The 17,060-nt window shown below is 35.9% G+C and overlaps 1 protein-coding gene and 1 long non-coding RNA gene across 4 annotated transcripts in view; both read right to left on the reverse strand.

Moving 5' to 3' along the window:
- The window catches only part of LOC306987817 (CD276 antigen-like), a 61,135-nt gene extending 45,859 nt beyond the window's left edge, over positions 1–15,276 (reverse strand). The window contains exons 1-5 of one of the 2 annotated variants that reach the window (XR_013795249.1): positions 15,194–15,276; positions 14,873–15,080; positions 13,229–13,269; positions 11,174–11,500; positions 9,112–10,965 (exon numbers count right to left, since the gene is read on the reverse strand). Coding sequence is in view for 1 of the 2 variants with exons in the window: in XM_079592403.1 (XP_079448529.1) it covers positions 10,727–10,965; positions 11,174–11,500; positions 13,229–13,269; positions 13,759–13,769 (618 nt within the window). In the remaining variant the exon portion in view is untranslated. Of the gene's footprint in view, positions 10,966–11,173; positions 11,501–13,228; positions 13,270–13,758; positions 13,956–14,872; positions 15,081–15,193 lie in introns of those variants that run through there. The other variant, XM_079592403.1, reaches the window with a different exon arrangement.
- On the reverse strand, positions 725–3,932 carry LOC306987827. 2 transcript variants are annotated; one of them, XR_013795256.1, is made up of 3 exons: positions 3,510–3,932; positions 2,699–2,800; positions 725–2,014 (listed from the first exon to the last, which is right to left on the reverse strand). It is a non-coding gene; the product is annotated as an uncharacterized lncRNA (long non-coding RNA). The 2 variants fall into 2 exon arrangements; XR_013795257.1 differs by having other exon boundaries at positions 1,862–1,999; positions 3,510–3,646.
- Positions 15,277–17,060: the final 1,784 nt, after the last annotated feature.

Here is a 17,060-nt window from a genome sequence, read left to right on the forward strand (position 1 = left end):
TACATTACCCACATATCTCTGTCATGCTATCAATGGAACAGGAAACATTGTCCTGTAGTTCATTGAAATGAGCAGACATGCTTAGGGTTAGGGTGGGGATCTCAGTAAAGGAGCAATTTCTCACAAAAGAGAGACACTTTATCATTAACTTTATGTATAACTAACGCAATAATAACACCAAAACATACTTTGTAACATGAAGCGCCGTTTTATATGGGTTAAACGATAGTCCAATCACAGCGAGTTCTGCGATAAAGTCACAGCCAATAACAATCCAGCTGTACAGATGCGTCACACTTACTTGCCCATTTATGGTAAATGATGACAGATCTCTTCTGGTTCCGGCTACAGGGATAGATACCTTAAATATTTCATATTTAAACCCAAACAATATTTGGGCTGTAATGTATTAATTCTAATTAAATTATAAAACTCACATTTAAAAACAAAAGACTCTTTTGTGTGGTTACCATCCAAAAACGAGATCACATGATCAATGACACAAATGTTTTTATTTGATTAGACTAATTCATAAATACATTTGAAAGATAAACTTTTTTCTAAGCAATGGCCTACAGCAGGGGTAGTTTTGCAGTATTTTAATTAAAGATAATTACATATACTAAAGTGCTTCTAACATTTACAGTGTATGTATAGTATATCAAAGGTATATCAATTATATTCAAATAAATGTAACAAAATCACAATGAATGCACACAATTTTGAAAGCATATTCCAATATTTAATGTCAAACTGTTTAAAGACAAATGTAGTGCCAAACCTACTGCACAACAGTATAAAAATAAGTTAATTATATAAAAAAACAGGTATAAGATACAGGGGCAATCTATTATAGGGACATATACAGTAATGTTAAAACAAATCGCTATGATGAATATATATTTTTACAAACCAAGAGATGAGATTCAACTTTGTTATGTGAAAATATATTTGTTTCTTCGCTTTAAAGAACAAATAGGCAAAAACGTAAGCACAACGTTATACATTCTCACCTTTAATTCTATATCCTTGTGATCATTAATCACTTTTATTGTCACTAAATGAAAGGCAACTTAAAATAGTTAATGATTATAAACGTCAGTAAGAAAATGCTTCAATAAAATACATTTACGGGTATATTACATTTACATTAACCAGGTAGTGATGTAATGATGATACCATAGATGTAGTTATGGTGGACATTTACTATAGTGACCACTGTAATAAAAGGTTTAATGAAGCTAAATGTAAGACATTAAGTCCATCTAAATGTAAAGGTAACAAACTCAGAATAATGTCCAGTATGTCAAGTGTCTCATTTCTGTAATATTCTTTCAGCACCAATAAGATTTCCGTAAATATGGATTGTTTTCTAAAGGTTTTCCTGAACACTCTCACTATCTTCAATTGTTCGGACAAACACCTGCTATACACTTGCAGAAATATACATGTGTCTATTGCATCATGAAGTCACTGCATGACTAGAACTAATGGATGGCAATGAATATGTCCTTTAGCAAAACACCTGATGCGCACTGATACTTCTTTGATGAAGGCATTAGGCAGACATCAAGCACAGTTTATGAAGCTGAAAAGAGAAAACAAAATGCTTTAACAATATGGAAAAAAGATAAATCACTATTTTCAATATTGGTTCTGCATATATCAAAGAGATCCTGAGGAGGAGTGGGACTTCACATGAAGACTTTCAGAAACTGTGACAGAGCAAAGGGTGCACCTCGCTGGACACATCCGACGCATGCCCAAACAACACCACCCAAAGACAGTGATGAAGTGGACACCACCAGGAGGATGCAGGAGACAGGGAAGACCAAGGAAGACATGGAGACAGATGTTTCACGAAGACCTGAACAATGTCAGTGTCCCATGGGAAGATGCGGAGAACTTGGCCACGGATCGAATACGTTGGAGGACACTTGTTGCCCAATGTGCACAGCACAGGACTTGATGATGATGTTGATGATGAGTTTATCCATAACTGTGGGATATATTTCTGTAAAGAGTGTTGCATAATTAAATGTTAAAAGCATTTTTATGTTATACGTTCACTGATATGTGGGCATTTCTATGAATAAAATTATGTCTTTAATAGCAAGCAATAATCATATGAACTCGTTTAAAAATAACATGATTTATATGCAAACGGGACAGTTATCAGCAGTGTAACTGATCTGATTACGACAAAATAATCGCGTATCTGATGTCATGTGACAAGTCAGATTAGCTTTTCCACTCTTGCAAACAGAGGTAGGTTATGAGGTGTGGAGAGACATCATGTATCATTGGACATTGGAACATGAACACAACAGACAGGGACTAATTTGTAATAATTTTAATGAATACACAATGCAATTAATATAAACTTTCTGACAGTGTGTGGGACATCAGACTACTATCCAAGAAGGGGCGCAACTGATTTACAAATATCGCGATAAATATGTACAGGAATTGAGGCAGTAGCCAATGAGCACTAGGAGTAAAAGCAGCAGGATTATGTACGAGTATACAAATATGTACTAGTATCGTACGAATTTGACAACTTGTTAAATCTTGTGAATTATTACGACTTTGAGACTGTTCATACTGATTGGGCTATGGGTTTTGTAAGAACAGGTTTAAGAAACAACAAATGCTTGATAAAATGTTTGATTTAGGGTTAAAACCAACACATACGTACCATTGCGAATATTTGTCTTTGCAGCGGTCCGTCTCCTCCGTTTACTTGTCCTCAAACAATAATGGGCTGACTGAGTTCGAAAGGCCCTTTTGGTCTTTTCAGCTGAAAACAGAGAAAATAAAATATCATTATGTATAATATATAGGATTATTTAAAGGAAAAAGTACTGATTTTCCTTACAAATATTGGATGTTACATTATTAAGCATTAAAAGCATGGTAGGTGTTGTGGTTAATATGCATAATTTACAACAATTATCACTTTAAAACTACCAATACTGAGGTAAAAGCATGGTAAGTTTTGTGATTGCTGTCCTTTACTACCCATCACAGTAAAACTAAGGTTACTGAGGTAAAACATGGTTAGTGTTGTGGTTACTGTGCATTTACAATAAGTACCACATTAAAACTACCAATAGTGTGGTAAAAGCATGGTAAGTTGTGTGATTACTGTCTTTTTACTACACTTATCACAGTAAAACTAATGATACTGTGGTAAAAGCATGGTGTTGTTTTTACTGTGCTTCTACTACACATACAACTTTGGAACTAATTGTACAACTTAAAAACCTGATATGAATATGATTAACTGATTGAAGGTCTACTCTAGGCCTACTGTATAGCACATCACGTGACAGACAGTGTTTAATCACCATAGAAACCATTTTCATAGAAAGCAATGAAACGCAAAGCCTCCGTTGAGATGACAGATATAATGCAGTGACTGAACTTGAGCTAATCTGATTAATTTCGACACACAGAAAATACATTATATCAAACATTATTAGGACAGCGTATTTAAGACTACTTACCAACATCTGGCACACGTGAACTGATGCCAAATATCGCGAGGTGTTCGGAATGAGACTTCTTCAGCGCGATTTCCTACTAATAAAATATTTTTTTTAAATATCAATAAACAGCAAAGCAATCCAGCTTCCCTGGCAATAAGAACGAAATAATATAATTAAAATAAATACATAAACCATGATAAGATCTCGTGAATAAATGTTGATTAAACAGCTTCTCTACTGCAGTCCGATAGGGAGATAGAATCGTGCTTTGATCACGAAAGATGCTTCCCATTGAAATACATTCGTTTTAAAAAACGTGCTGGAATTACGAAAATAACGAAATAAACGTGCCCGTGCCATGAATCAATAGATTAAATTACGTGACCATATCACGAACTGCCGTGAGACTGGGTTGGGATGACAGGAGACAATGACGGCTATGAGTCCACCGCACAGCCTTGTTTATAGTTATAGTCATATAAGCATGCAGGTGTGTGTGTGTGTGTGTGTGTGTGTGTGTGTGTGTGTGTGTGTGTGTGTGTGTGTGTGTGTGTGTGTGTGTGTGTGTGTGTGTGTGTGTGTGTGTGTTCCTTGTTTTACTGCAGTTGAACTTTTTGAATGTATTGCCATTTGTTTTGCTTTATACATCTTTATATGTTTTGCATTGTTATAACATTATATTTCTTCTGATTTTGACATACTGTACATTCTTTTGTATTGTATAATTGTATTCTGTATTGTGTTATTATATGGACAAAATACTTTTGCTTTATATTGTCATCAGTGTTTCTGGTTTGACCTGATGCCATTATTTGATGTGTTTCATTGACTAGTAAGGACTGGTGTTGATGTGGAAACTCTGATTATGTTTGTCACACACACACACACAGAGAGTTTAATGTGTTTATGATGTTCTGGTGCTGAGATCCAGCTCGGGCTCTTAGAGGCCATTAAAGCCCTCATGGACCCTAAAAGAGCCCCAGTGCACTGCCTCAACACACACCTACAGGTTTGACTTTAATGTCTTTACAAAGTTTTACTGAAATTTGAAATTATTGCATACTTGTTTGTTTTCACCATTGAAATTTCTGAACCATCTGAAACTAATTTTCCACATATAATTAAAACATATTACAAAATAAAGGTTAAGGTCGATGTCTACATGCCCAAACCAAAGCAAGACGATATTGTGTAGAGAATATACTGCAGTTTCCTCTTCTGCCTCCAATAGGCTGATAGTGATAGTTCTCCACAATCTAAACCAGGTGAACAACTCTGATACTTTTCACAACAAACCTTTAAATAGATTTTATATTTAGTGTCTACAACGTGTTTTGTTATGATGAGAAAACATTTATTTGGAATTCAAGCATTCTTTCTAGAGAATCCTTGTGAAGGTATTTTTTTTTTTCAAGTAGAAACCATGTAAGGGAAGTGCATACCTTATGGGCTTTTTTTTTTTTTTTTGGTTATGAGAAAACATTTAGTTTTATTAAAATATCCAATATAAACACCCAAATAAATATCCCAAAACTTCAACAGATGAATAGAGATTGTCTGCATACAATGAAACACAAAGCTCCTGCTCTGAATATATCTGAGAATACTGATTTAAACATAATGTCTGTAACTTTTTAACACAACTTTTTAAAATTAAAAACTTTGACACAATTACCCAATTTCACACATCATAGATGATCAGCTGTACAGTCTGAAGGAATTATATCACAATTCCAGTAATCCAGTAACATTTTTGTAGTAAGGTTTTCTTTGAGTGTGTGTGTGTGTGTGTGTGTGTGTGTGTGTGTGTTGTATGTATTACAGCATTGTTGTATTGTGTTTTTGTGATATGAACACAATGCTGTTCTTGCTGAACTCAGTGCCGTCTTTCTGTGGTTGTTTTGAGCTATTTTCTCACTCACTGTCCTCTGTCTGTGTGCGGAGCGCACGAGAATCTTTTATTTTGCATTTATTTTTGTGTTTGAAAGTTTACTATTAAACTTTTCACGTTTGTCACTGCAATTGAGTTCTCTATTATCTGAACGTCCTGACAGTTTTAGGGATGTTAGTGCCAAATAATAGTTTTAAGACAGTTGTTTATATTTTTCTTCAGTTCGCCACAGAAGGAAATAACAGTTTATATTTCCAAACATTCATTTTGACACTGATTGTAATAATCCATTAACATGTTGGTAGTAACGTTTGTGTGTGTGTGCTCAAAAGCAGAGTATTTATATGTATTACGGCATTGTTCGATTGTGTTTTTGTGTTATAAGAACACAATGCTATTGAAGCCTGTTCTCATAGTGATCAGTGGTTAATACATAGATGCGTTCAGTTTGTTTTTGTCTGTTTTACTTTGATGACACTGTTTGATGTTGTATGGCAGAATGTTGCTGTGGCTCCAGGATACTGTAGTTATAAACATTACACAAGTAAGAAGAGTCCAGTCCTATTCCTCCACAGATTTCTATACTGAGATATACATTAAGAGCCTCATCGGGCCCTCAAAGAGCCCCAGTTAATGTAAAGAGCCCAACACCATGCCACTAGGACATTATGAGCATTTGCTTTGTTTCACTCTGTTCCTCTTCTGATTCAGCAGTTATCATTGTGCATGAAAAGTTATGTGTCAAAATTCTGCAATATTCAGCACACAAAGAAGAAGTAACCTGGGGTCAGTGACGTACAGTAAGACATGAAAGAAGTTATAATGGGATTTGAGTTTTTTTTTATTTGATGTGTAGTCAATAATTTTTTTTTCTTTCTAAATGTACTAATTAAATATCCACAATTTATTTTTGGAAAATTATGCGTTAACCGTGTGCTCTCAATGTGCATTATGTTTTTTTTTTTTTTTTTTTTTTTTGGAGGAATGACAACACCACACTTAGGCTTTTTAATCATGCTACTAAAACAGGACGCCCCGTCTTCATTAAGCCACAGATGTGCTCAATAACAAACCAGGGTTCAACACCAGTGGGCATGTACTCATTTAAAATATACAATCATTAAAAATGGAAATCTACTTCTAAGACGGCAAGACAAATATAAAAAATTCTCAACCTGTCACACTAGGAAATATAAAATGATCTTCCAGTATTAGTGTTCAGTGTAGCAGTTTTTATCTGTTTTATCTTTTGAACACCTAATTTCCTTCAGATACAACAAAAACATGTTCCTTATTCAGTGTTTGAAGATCTTAAAAACAATGTGATACATTTGGCAAGTATATAATGGAACAAAACAATGTATTTTGCACCAATGAAAGATCTATCAATCAACATAAAATAAAAAAATTTAAAAGTCAGAAAAAAATTATAGCTTGTCATTTAGCTCTGAGACAGAACGTTTCTCTTTTTTTTTTCAAGAGAAATATTATGAAACAAACCACTGTAGATAAAACTGATGCAATGCAAATATTAAAGGTCATTATATTTACACTGTCGGCTTCTCCCGTATCTTGGTTTTTAGTGGATTTGTTTGTTGATCATTTACATACAGCAGCATTCAGGCTGAGCATCAGTTGGTCAAACACTATTTGTATTTAGATTTGATAAAACTTTTAAAATTAAAATCATTAAAATCATCATGTATTAATCAGCCAGTTTTACACACTATTGATGATCAGCTGTACTGTCTCCTGTTCAGAATAAGAGTTTGTGATGAAGCAAGTGTATTTTCCTGCATCAGGTTGAGTTTGTGTGACTTTATTTCTCTCAGAAACTCATCAGGGAAAGTTTCAGTTGTTCTTGTACTCTGGGTCCTGACACTGAATATTTATCCTCAATTATACTATACACAATTTTGTCATTATTGTGTCTCTAATGCACATCAGTGTCTTGAAGTTTATGATCATGTTCAGTGTAAGAACACAGCAGGAGAACAGATCCACAATATCAGCCTCTGTTTCCTGCAGACACACTGAAACTACAGAAACTGTCCAAACACAAGACTGACGTTACTTCATGTGGCCTGAATTTGACTATTAAATGAGTTATTCAGATGTTTATCTTTGTTTATCAGCACTGCAAACACACAGATGAAGCCGCAACTGCAGAAACAGTGTAAGTTCCTGTAACTCGAACAGATCATGACACTATAATAATGACAGAGACAAAGTTTGATTCCCACACACACGGGATAAGATGTCCTTTTTGATAAATGATATCATGTTTTGACAGTGATAATAGTGATCATTAGATTTAAATAGAAATATGATCTGGCCTGTTTATGAGCTATTTTAACTAGTGAGATCCGGATGACTTGGTGTTTAACAGGTTTTACTAGTGAGGACATTTTTTGAATAGTGAAGGACATTCTGGACGTCATAAACAGTAGCAGTTTCTCTTAAAACATTTCTCTGAATGATGTCTTACATTCCTACTCCCATTGAGTCTTAATAAAGAACAGCGCTGGGATCCTGATGAGAGTGTGACCATATCCCCCCCATCCTCAAATCACCCCCTGTCTCACTCAGGATTGAGGACAAGGTCTCCCTCCTCACACACCAGTGTATTGATGGTGACGCCCTCCCCCGGACAGCACGCCAAATACGCATAATCTTTACTCTGTTTAATTGATGTAAGGGTGAACTCGTGAAACGAGAGAGAATTGAAAACAGGGAAATACAGCCTGACCTTTTCATGAATTTGCCTTTCAAATGAGCTCAAAATTAAGACTGTAGAATAAGAGACTGTATATTCTGATCACGGGAGGAATGATTCAGAGACTCAGGATTGTTGTCAGACTAGATGTGTGAGTGTGTGCGCAGGTACAGTGTGTCCCATAAACACCGTCATGTCTTGCTTTAGTTTATTATGCAGTTACATCCTCATTCTGATCTACAGAGAAACTGACAGACATATTTATACAAATAAAAATAAAAAGTTGTATAAAATATTGAGACCGAACAGGCAAAAAGGGGCACAATGATTTGCTTTATTATTTAAATATTATTCAGAGTTGACATTATTGCCATGTTTCACTGTTTACTTTTATCATGACAGGAACTCACAAACCTGACAGACAGGTTTGTGTTTCTCTTCTTTTTGACGTTTGTATTGTATGTATTATTGCATTTTGTATTGTGTTTTGCAGTATATGGTCAAAATACTTTGATGCCTAATCGTCACACTGTTTCTGGAATACACACAGGCATTCAGTGTGATTGTTCTTCAATAGTTTGCAGAGCTGTGACCTGATGCCAGTGTCTGATGTTACATTGAGTAAGGAGTGTTGATGTGGAAACTTTGAGCATCAGGATATTTGTCAAACACACACATGAGAAAAGCCCAATCCCATGTGTTTATTGTGATGTTCTGGTGCTGAGATACACTGGGCCCTTAGAGGCCATTAAACCTCACAGGTCCCTCAGAGAGCCCCAGTGCACGGCCCTGAACACACCACGCATCAGGAAGGGGTTGTGATGAGGAGACAGTGGCGTTCAGATACTGAGTTTTATCTAAATGTGCAAACTAAATTAAAGTCGTATACCACTGATGTGCTGGGTTTTTCTGCTTTCACACTTTGGATAAAAGCATCATCAAATGAATAAATGCAAACGCAAAACATTTGTTGTTAGTAAAAAGTATAAGATTATAAATATCCAAACAATTCTGACAGATGCATTATTTCATCAACACAATTTATTGGGTCTTGAACATCATGAGATCATGCAAATACAATGAAACTTTGCTCCTTGTTTCCAGTTTATACCTGAGAATATTGAAGAACATTTGAAACGATTCAGTTCCAGCAAATAAAACATTATTTTCAAGTTGAGTTTTTACATAATTGTTAAGGCAGCAACATATTGACAGACTCACTTGTCTTTTAACTTTATCCAAAAAGTTACCTTTTCAAGATCTCATTCTGTTATTCAGTAAGAATGCAGTGCATAAGGCAAGAATATAACAGTACAATACAGTGTCTTCTGCATCAGAAAACTGTAAAAACTAAATACAACTTACAAAGTGGAAAGACAAGGCAAAGTTATTTATAGCACACTTTATACACTGGCAAGTACAAGCATTTTACTTAAAAGTAATAATCATAAAGGGTACAAAATATAAATATAGTCATTAAGGCAAGAATATGTAACTTTTGGTGCTTTATCAGTTGCAGAATAAAATACTTGTGGAGGAATATTAAGTTCTGGTGAATATAAGAGTTGCGAGTCGCTTCGCTTTTCTGCGTACATGAATCTGATGGTTGAGGTGCATCACTTTTGACTACTTTATAATAATTAGGACTTTGTCAATTTAGATTTTTTTTTATGCATTTAATTTTTTTAAAGTCATAATTTCAACCTTCTCATAATTCTGACTTATTGCATAATTGACATTTTATATCATAATTTAAAGTTTTTAATCTCATATTAATGATCTACAGAAACATGATAGTATTTTCTTATATACAGGAAATGTTCCTACACACTGATCACATGATCACAGGAGATCATCTTATCAATGCAAATGTCACTAACAACATTAAACTCGCTCACTCCTAAAACTACATTAATAAATAATGAAAGACACATTTAAAAAAATATGACTAGGTAAGTAAGTGATATTCTGCTGTTATTTTGACTGGGCAGTGTTAGCAACATAAACACTGTTTTAGCGTCGTAAGCTTAAGAAGATCGTAGAGCCTTTGGCATTAATGATCTCGACGATAAACGTACAGTAACTCCCGATGATTTTGAGAAACGCAGCCCGTGTCAATGCACAGCACATGTGATGCTATATGCAAACGAAGCATTTCTGAAAAGCCAAACAAATGTTAATTTGCGTTTCATAATTTACTGTTGCTTTCCATTTCCGTGGCTTTAAACAACTTCCACTGTATATTGTGCTAGCCTGACCTTCTTTCCTATATTCACAGATTTGACACAAACGCGCACGGATGAATGAAAGGAAGAATGCGGTTTCCCACAAAATCCATCCTAACATCTGTAAAATAAAACGGTTATAGGCTTAATGTGATCAGCAGGAAATACAGCAACACACACTCACTCAATCTGCCCGTTTCCATCCTGTTCTCTGTTTTTCAACCAAATCATTTAAACACTTGACATGATTATTTCTTACGTTCTTCTATCTAAAGTTGTGGCAGCAACACTGGAAGCACCAGCTCCTCCACTGACTCTGTGTTTAGCGCTAAAGCTCATGCAGTTTCTGCCGTTACAGCTTTACAGTTCTGTCACGTACCAACTGCTTTATCATTATTATCAGCTATAACTGATTCATGTGTTCATCCTCACGAGCGTCTAAACCCATGTTGTGTCTGTCTGCACTACGACTGCTTGAGGACTTTCTTATCCGCCAAGCTACAATGAAACCTATAACTATAACTGTAACTATAATTACAAATGCAATAACCCAGAGCCCAAGCGATGATGATTCCACACTGTCCGGTTCTGTTTGTCCTTGGTTGTCTTCAGTCGATATGGATCCTTTTTTTGTTGTTGATTCTGCAACAAAAAAAGTATAACAGGAAACTTTACCTCACAGTGATGAAGGCAACAGATCCAACTATAGTTTATATACAGCAGCATTCAGACTGAAACATCACTAATGAACTTCAAATATGGGATCAACTTCTTGCAGTATTTAGATTTTAAAGCAAACTAATTTAATTAATTTTAAAACTGCATGCCATAATCTACTATTTTCTCATACCCATAATGATCAGCTGTACAGAAGGATGTTCAGATGAGTGTGTGATGTAGCAGGTGTATTTTCCTGCATCAGCATAAATAAGTTTGTGGAGTTTGATGGAGAAGTTTCCTCTCCCATACTCCTCTGGAAAAGTTTCAGTTCTGTTCTTATACTCTGGATCCTGTTTCTCTAGTGAATGACTGCTTGGAATTATATCACACACAATCTTGCTGCCACTGTGTCTCCAAAACACATTAATATCTTGTAGTTTATGATCATGTTCAGTTGAAGAACACGGCAGGAGAACAGAACCACCAATAACAGCCTCTACTGTTTCCTGCAGACACACTGAAGCAACAGAAACTTTAATTGTAAATGTACTTTTATGCCTGGTTCAGATTACACGATTTTGGCACGATTGGTTTGACGTCGGGTGTCGTGGGGATTCGTAAACGACAGTGTGTCATTGTGGAAGACAACCTACGTCGCGTCTGCGATGCTTTACGACATCACAACAAAAAGACTAGCCTGTTGGATATTTTTTCCGGTCCTCCACGACGAGAGTGTGTGTGTGTGTGCACAAGTGAGTGAGCGAGCATGTGTGCGTTTGTTTGTGTGTGTGAGTGAGTGAGTGTGCGTTTGTGTGCGTGAGTGAGTGCGTGTGTGTGTGTGTGCTAGTGAGTGAGCGAGAGTGCATGTGTGAGTGAGCATGTGTGCGTTTGTGTGCGTGAGTGAGTGCGTGTGTGTGTGTGTGCTAGTGAGTGAGCGAGAGTGTGTGCGCGTTCGTTTGTGTGTGTGAGTGTGAGCTTGTGTCTGTGTGCGAGATAGTGTGTGTGTGTGCGCTAGTGAGTGAGTGGGTATGTGCGTGCATGTGTGTGAGTGAGCACGAGTGAGTGACAGTGTGTGTGTGCGCGAGAGTGAGCGTTTGTTTGAGTGAGTGAGCACGAGAGTGTGTGTGTGAGTGAGCGTGTGTGTGAGAGTGAGTGCGTATGTATGTGTGCGAGTGAATGTGTATGTGTGAGTGAGCGTGTGTGCGCTTGTGTGAGAGTGTGTGCGTATGTATGTGTGCGAGTGAATGTGTATGTGTGCGAGTGAATGTGTATGTGTGAGACAGGCACGCGATGGCTGGTCGGAAAGCAACGTGTAGTCTGACATGTTTCTTATCCACGACATGCCAAGATTTAACGAGTGAAAATCGCATAATCTGACACAGTGACTATCGTAACAGACAAAAAAATCATGTAATCTGAACCAGGCATAAGAGTCAGTAGAATTTATAATTCAAATGTAGTTTGTTAAAGGAACACTCCGACTTTTTGGGACTTTAGCCTATTCACCTTATCCCCCAGAGTTAGATAAGTCCATACAAACCTTTTTCATCTCCGTGCGCGCTATAAGTCTGTTTGACGCACCCACTGCTAGCCTAGCTTAGCACAAAAGACTGGATGTAAATGGTTGCAGCTAGCATACTTATCTAAATAAGTGACAAAATAACGCAAACATTTTCCTATTTACATGTTGTGATTTGTATAGTCACAGAGTGTACAAAAAACAAAGTCACATGAGACACAGACATATTTTAACCGTATAAATACTGGGAACTATATTCTCTGAAGGCAAAGCACTGCTACTTGGGTGGAGTGATAACCGCAGCACCTGAGACGCGCTCTGAACGAACTCTCTGCTCCTCACCACGGCGCGTCTCAGGTGCTGCGGTTATCACTCCACCCAAGTAGCAGTGCTTTGCCTTCAGAGAATATAGTTCCCAGTATTTATACAGTTAAAATATGTCTGTGTCTCATGTGACTTTGTTTTTTGTACACTCTGTGACTATACAAATCACAACATGTAAATAGGAAAATGTTTGCGTTATTTTGTCACTTATTTGGATTAGTATGCTAGCTGCAACCATTTACATCCAGTCTTTGTGCTAAGCTAGGCTAGCAGTGGGTGCGTCAAACAGACTTATAGCGCGCACAGAGATGAAAAAGGTATGTATGGACTTATCTAACTCTGGGGGATAAGGTGAATAGGCTAAAGTCCCAAAAAGTTGGAGTGTTCCTTTAAGGTGCTCACCTTTGTTTATCAGCACCGCAGACACACAGATGAAACCACAACTGCAGAAACAGAAAAAAACAAGTTTATTTAACTTCCTTTGGTTCATCTTGAATAGCACAGTACAAACACTAAAGTCATGAGTTTGATTCCCACATAATAAAGGCAAGATGGTAAGATAGGATTGGGCTCCCCTCCCATACTAGTTTTATTACTGATCACAGATGTCACTAAATTCATCTCTAAATATGTTACAAACTGGCAGTAAATGTTTTTAAGGAGGAAACTTTACCCTTCTTATCCTATTGGTAAAACCTTGAATTCTCTACAAATAAAACTCCCTGCAATTGTACCAAAACATTTTTTTCTACTGCTAACTGCTCTTAATAAAAATAATAGTTACAACAGATAAACAATGCATATAAACTTTATAATCATTACTTGCCAAACACACACACGAGCAACAAGCTAACGTTACATCAGACGTTCATTGTTGATAAGTACGACACGTGTGTCCAAACAGCGTTTCATTCTGCATTCAGCAATCATACCTGATCATCATGGTGGACCAATATTATAAATATATATGTATTTTACTATATTGCATAAAATACTTTTTAATTAGGGTGAAATACTACTTTTTCAACAGAAAGTATCGTAACTCTTCAGCTTCCGCACTATGGCATGCGTTTTACGTAAGATGACATCAGACGTAAGTGACGTCAACAGAAATCACGTGAACTGATCAGACATGCGCAGATATTCGTTCATTTTAAATGTACTTCGGCTATAATCAAGACTCTGATCTTCTGCTGAATTTTCCCCATTATTAATATCATAATATTTCTGATGTTAGTAATTATATCTCTAAAAATCTGTCTTTCATATATGCATTTTAATTCATCAATAAAATATATGACAAAATCTTTTTATTTTATTTTTATCGTTTATTTTATTTTAAAAGTATTTCTTTTATCATTTTCATTGGTTAGACTAGACTGTAAAATATCTTCCAGTTTAGTTCCAGTTTAACAGGATGCCAACCTTATATTTCATTAAGTGATATAATGTTAATATGCCAACTTTAAATTTGCCTTTACTTTAATGTACCAATAACCACCATAATAATACAGGAGGCAGAATGGGAATGTCCTGGTAATAAAACATGATTATTACTCATATAGACGCACGGGTTCAAACACAAATACAGAACACCATCAGGGTAACACACAACACTAAAATAATGCGATAAACATGAACTACAGTAAATTACATCAAATGTCACTCAAAACACACCAATGTAGATTAATGATAAGAATTATTTATAATAAAAAAAATAATCATATGTGATGTGTAACGACTTTTACTGTTTTTACTGCCTGAATTATCTAGTAATTCATAGTTTTTACTTGAAAAAAACATACATTTATTTCACAATTAAATTATAATATGATGTTTTTACCATGTATAGTAAACCAATAACATGTTTTAACTTTAGTATACCAAATATTGTGCTAGTTTCACTGAAAAATAATCACGTTTGACATAAAATAATAAAAATAAGCTGGTGTTTTCAGCAGGATGCTACACTTCTGTCTGATGTGACGTTTGATCCAGTATTAGTGAAGTGAACAGCAGTAAATGAGTAAATGTTCTCAGACTTACATGAGTATCTGAGTAAAGCTTCATAAACTCCTCTGAGAAAACACTGTGTTCTGGATCCTGATCCTCAAGTGAAACATTTCTCTGAATGATGTCTTATATTCCTGCCGTCACTGAGTCTTTAATATACTGTCATGTGTTGACTTTAGTTTATTATCTCTGGAACAGCAGGACAAGATCACAGCATTTCCAGCAACATCCTCATTCTGACCTACAGAGAAAAAAGAAAGAGAGAGAACTGAAATTAACAAGGAAATACAACCTGATTTTTTTTAAATGGTTTTCAAAAATGAAGTAACATATTAATCTTCTACCAGATATTACCCGTTTCTTTTTCATATCTGATCTCAGTCCAGAAAGATCTTCCTCACAGTTTCTCTCTCGTGTGTTCACCATGACAGACTGAAGAAGAGCTGAGAGACTGAGGCTGATATCTGATGGGAGGAGGAGATGATGGGAGGAGGAAGAGATGATGGGAGGAGTACATGTATGTTTTGTTTATTCATCTAAAGAGAGAGAAAGCAAAAGCTCACAGTCTTACAATGAATTTGCCTTTCAAACGTATTACAGTTTTTTCTGAATGCTTAAGTGCTAATCATGATTCTTGTAGCACACTTTCTAAAACTATTAATATGTAGCAAAACCACTCACTGAGTTTGCAAAACTAAAAGCACAAACACTGCTTTGCACTCAGTTTGCAATTTTGTAACACACACTTTGCAAAACTGTAGGCACAATTCACTGCACAACACTCTTTTTGCAGAACTTTAAACACAACTCACTGCTTACACTCAATTACCAAATTTCCAACACACTCCTAGCAAAATTATACACATGTATGGCTATCATTAACACTATTTTGCCAACTGTCTGGCACACTTTCACATGTGAAAACTGTTTTAGATAATTAGTTCACTTTGCAATCAGTCTAAGCACTATAAATAGTAAAGTATAGTAGTATAATAGTAAATACTGTTTGATACGAAAACACCATTTTTACGAAGGTGTGAAGAGTTAATCTAGCTGTGTTCACTTTTGCAAGAGAACTACAATGTTTTGATAATTGGGTGAAAGGTTTTCTTATTTGTGTGTAGAGTTTTGCAAAAATAGCCAATAGTTACAAAAAATGTGCTTAAGCAATCAGAAAAAACTGTAACATAGACAATGGGGAACTGGAGCGCTGCTGGTATCCCTTGTATCCTCTGGTGCTCTTGGAAGGGTTAAATGTTAAAAAAGAATTTGAAAAAAATCCAAGTCCAGGCACTCAATAGGATGCTAAAGTTAAAAAGCCTTTATTATTTGGGCTAAAACACCAACGCGTATCGGCCCACTGGCCTTCATCAGGGTGTTGGTAACAAACAGACAGAATCAAGCAATACTTATAGTTGCATTGGTTTCAGGTCAGGTGTGCCACTCTGGCACTTGCAACAAAATTGTTGGCCACTAGAGGCAATAGTTCAGGTAATGTCTAATGCCAAAAGTTAAACCATACAAATACAAGGCAAAATAAGAGATCTCCAAGTGGAAAAAAATACAAACATCTTGTGTAGGGGAGCGCGGGGCACAACCTAACGCGGGGCACAATGTAACACGGACCTTTTACGTAGTTACTCAGGGTCACGCGGGTTGTGTTTACGATCTTTTTTTCTCGCTGCCAGAAGACGGTCTCCCGTGGATTTGTGAAAATTTTTGGTAATATTTTGTGAAGATACGGGACAAAGAGTGTTTTGACACCATGTTAGTATTTTTTTTCATCATACGTATTTTTCTGTTTCTGAGTTGTGTGTGTACGTCACCAAATCTAACTTTATATTGCCTTAATCACTGTCTTGTTGGCTAAAACATGGCACCATTTTGAAACATGTCAGCAACTCCTAGCAACTGTTAGCTAGGTTTAAAATATTTTTTACACAGCGGGGTTAGTTGTAGCACAGTGTTACAACTAAGCCGCCAAGTGTTCACAATATTGTAGGCTATGGGATTTGTTTACTATATTGATCACTTGTTTATTTATTAAAAATATTGCCTGTTTTCATGTAATAAACACTTTAAAATGTGTTTTTAAGTTTGTTTTTATTATTATTACTGTTACTATTAATAATAATAATAATTTTGCATGCAAAACTGTTCAGCCCTTTCCTATATCTCTATCCATGATATTGATCCATAATAGAAGGATGATTGGATGAGG

Source organism: Phoxinus phoxinus (genome assembly GCF_949152265.1).
Source record: "Phoxinus phoxinus genome assembly, chromosome: 20".
Lineage (NCBI taxonomy): Eukaryota > Metazoa > Chordata > Actinopteri > Cypriniformes > Leuciscidae > Phoxinus > Phoxinus phoxinus.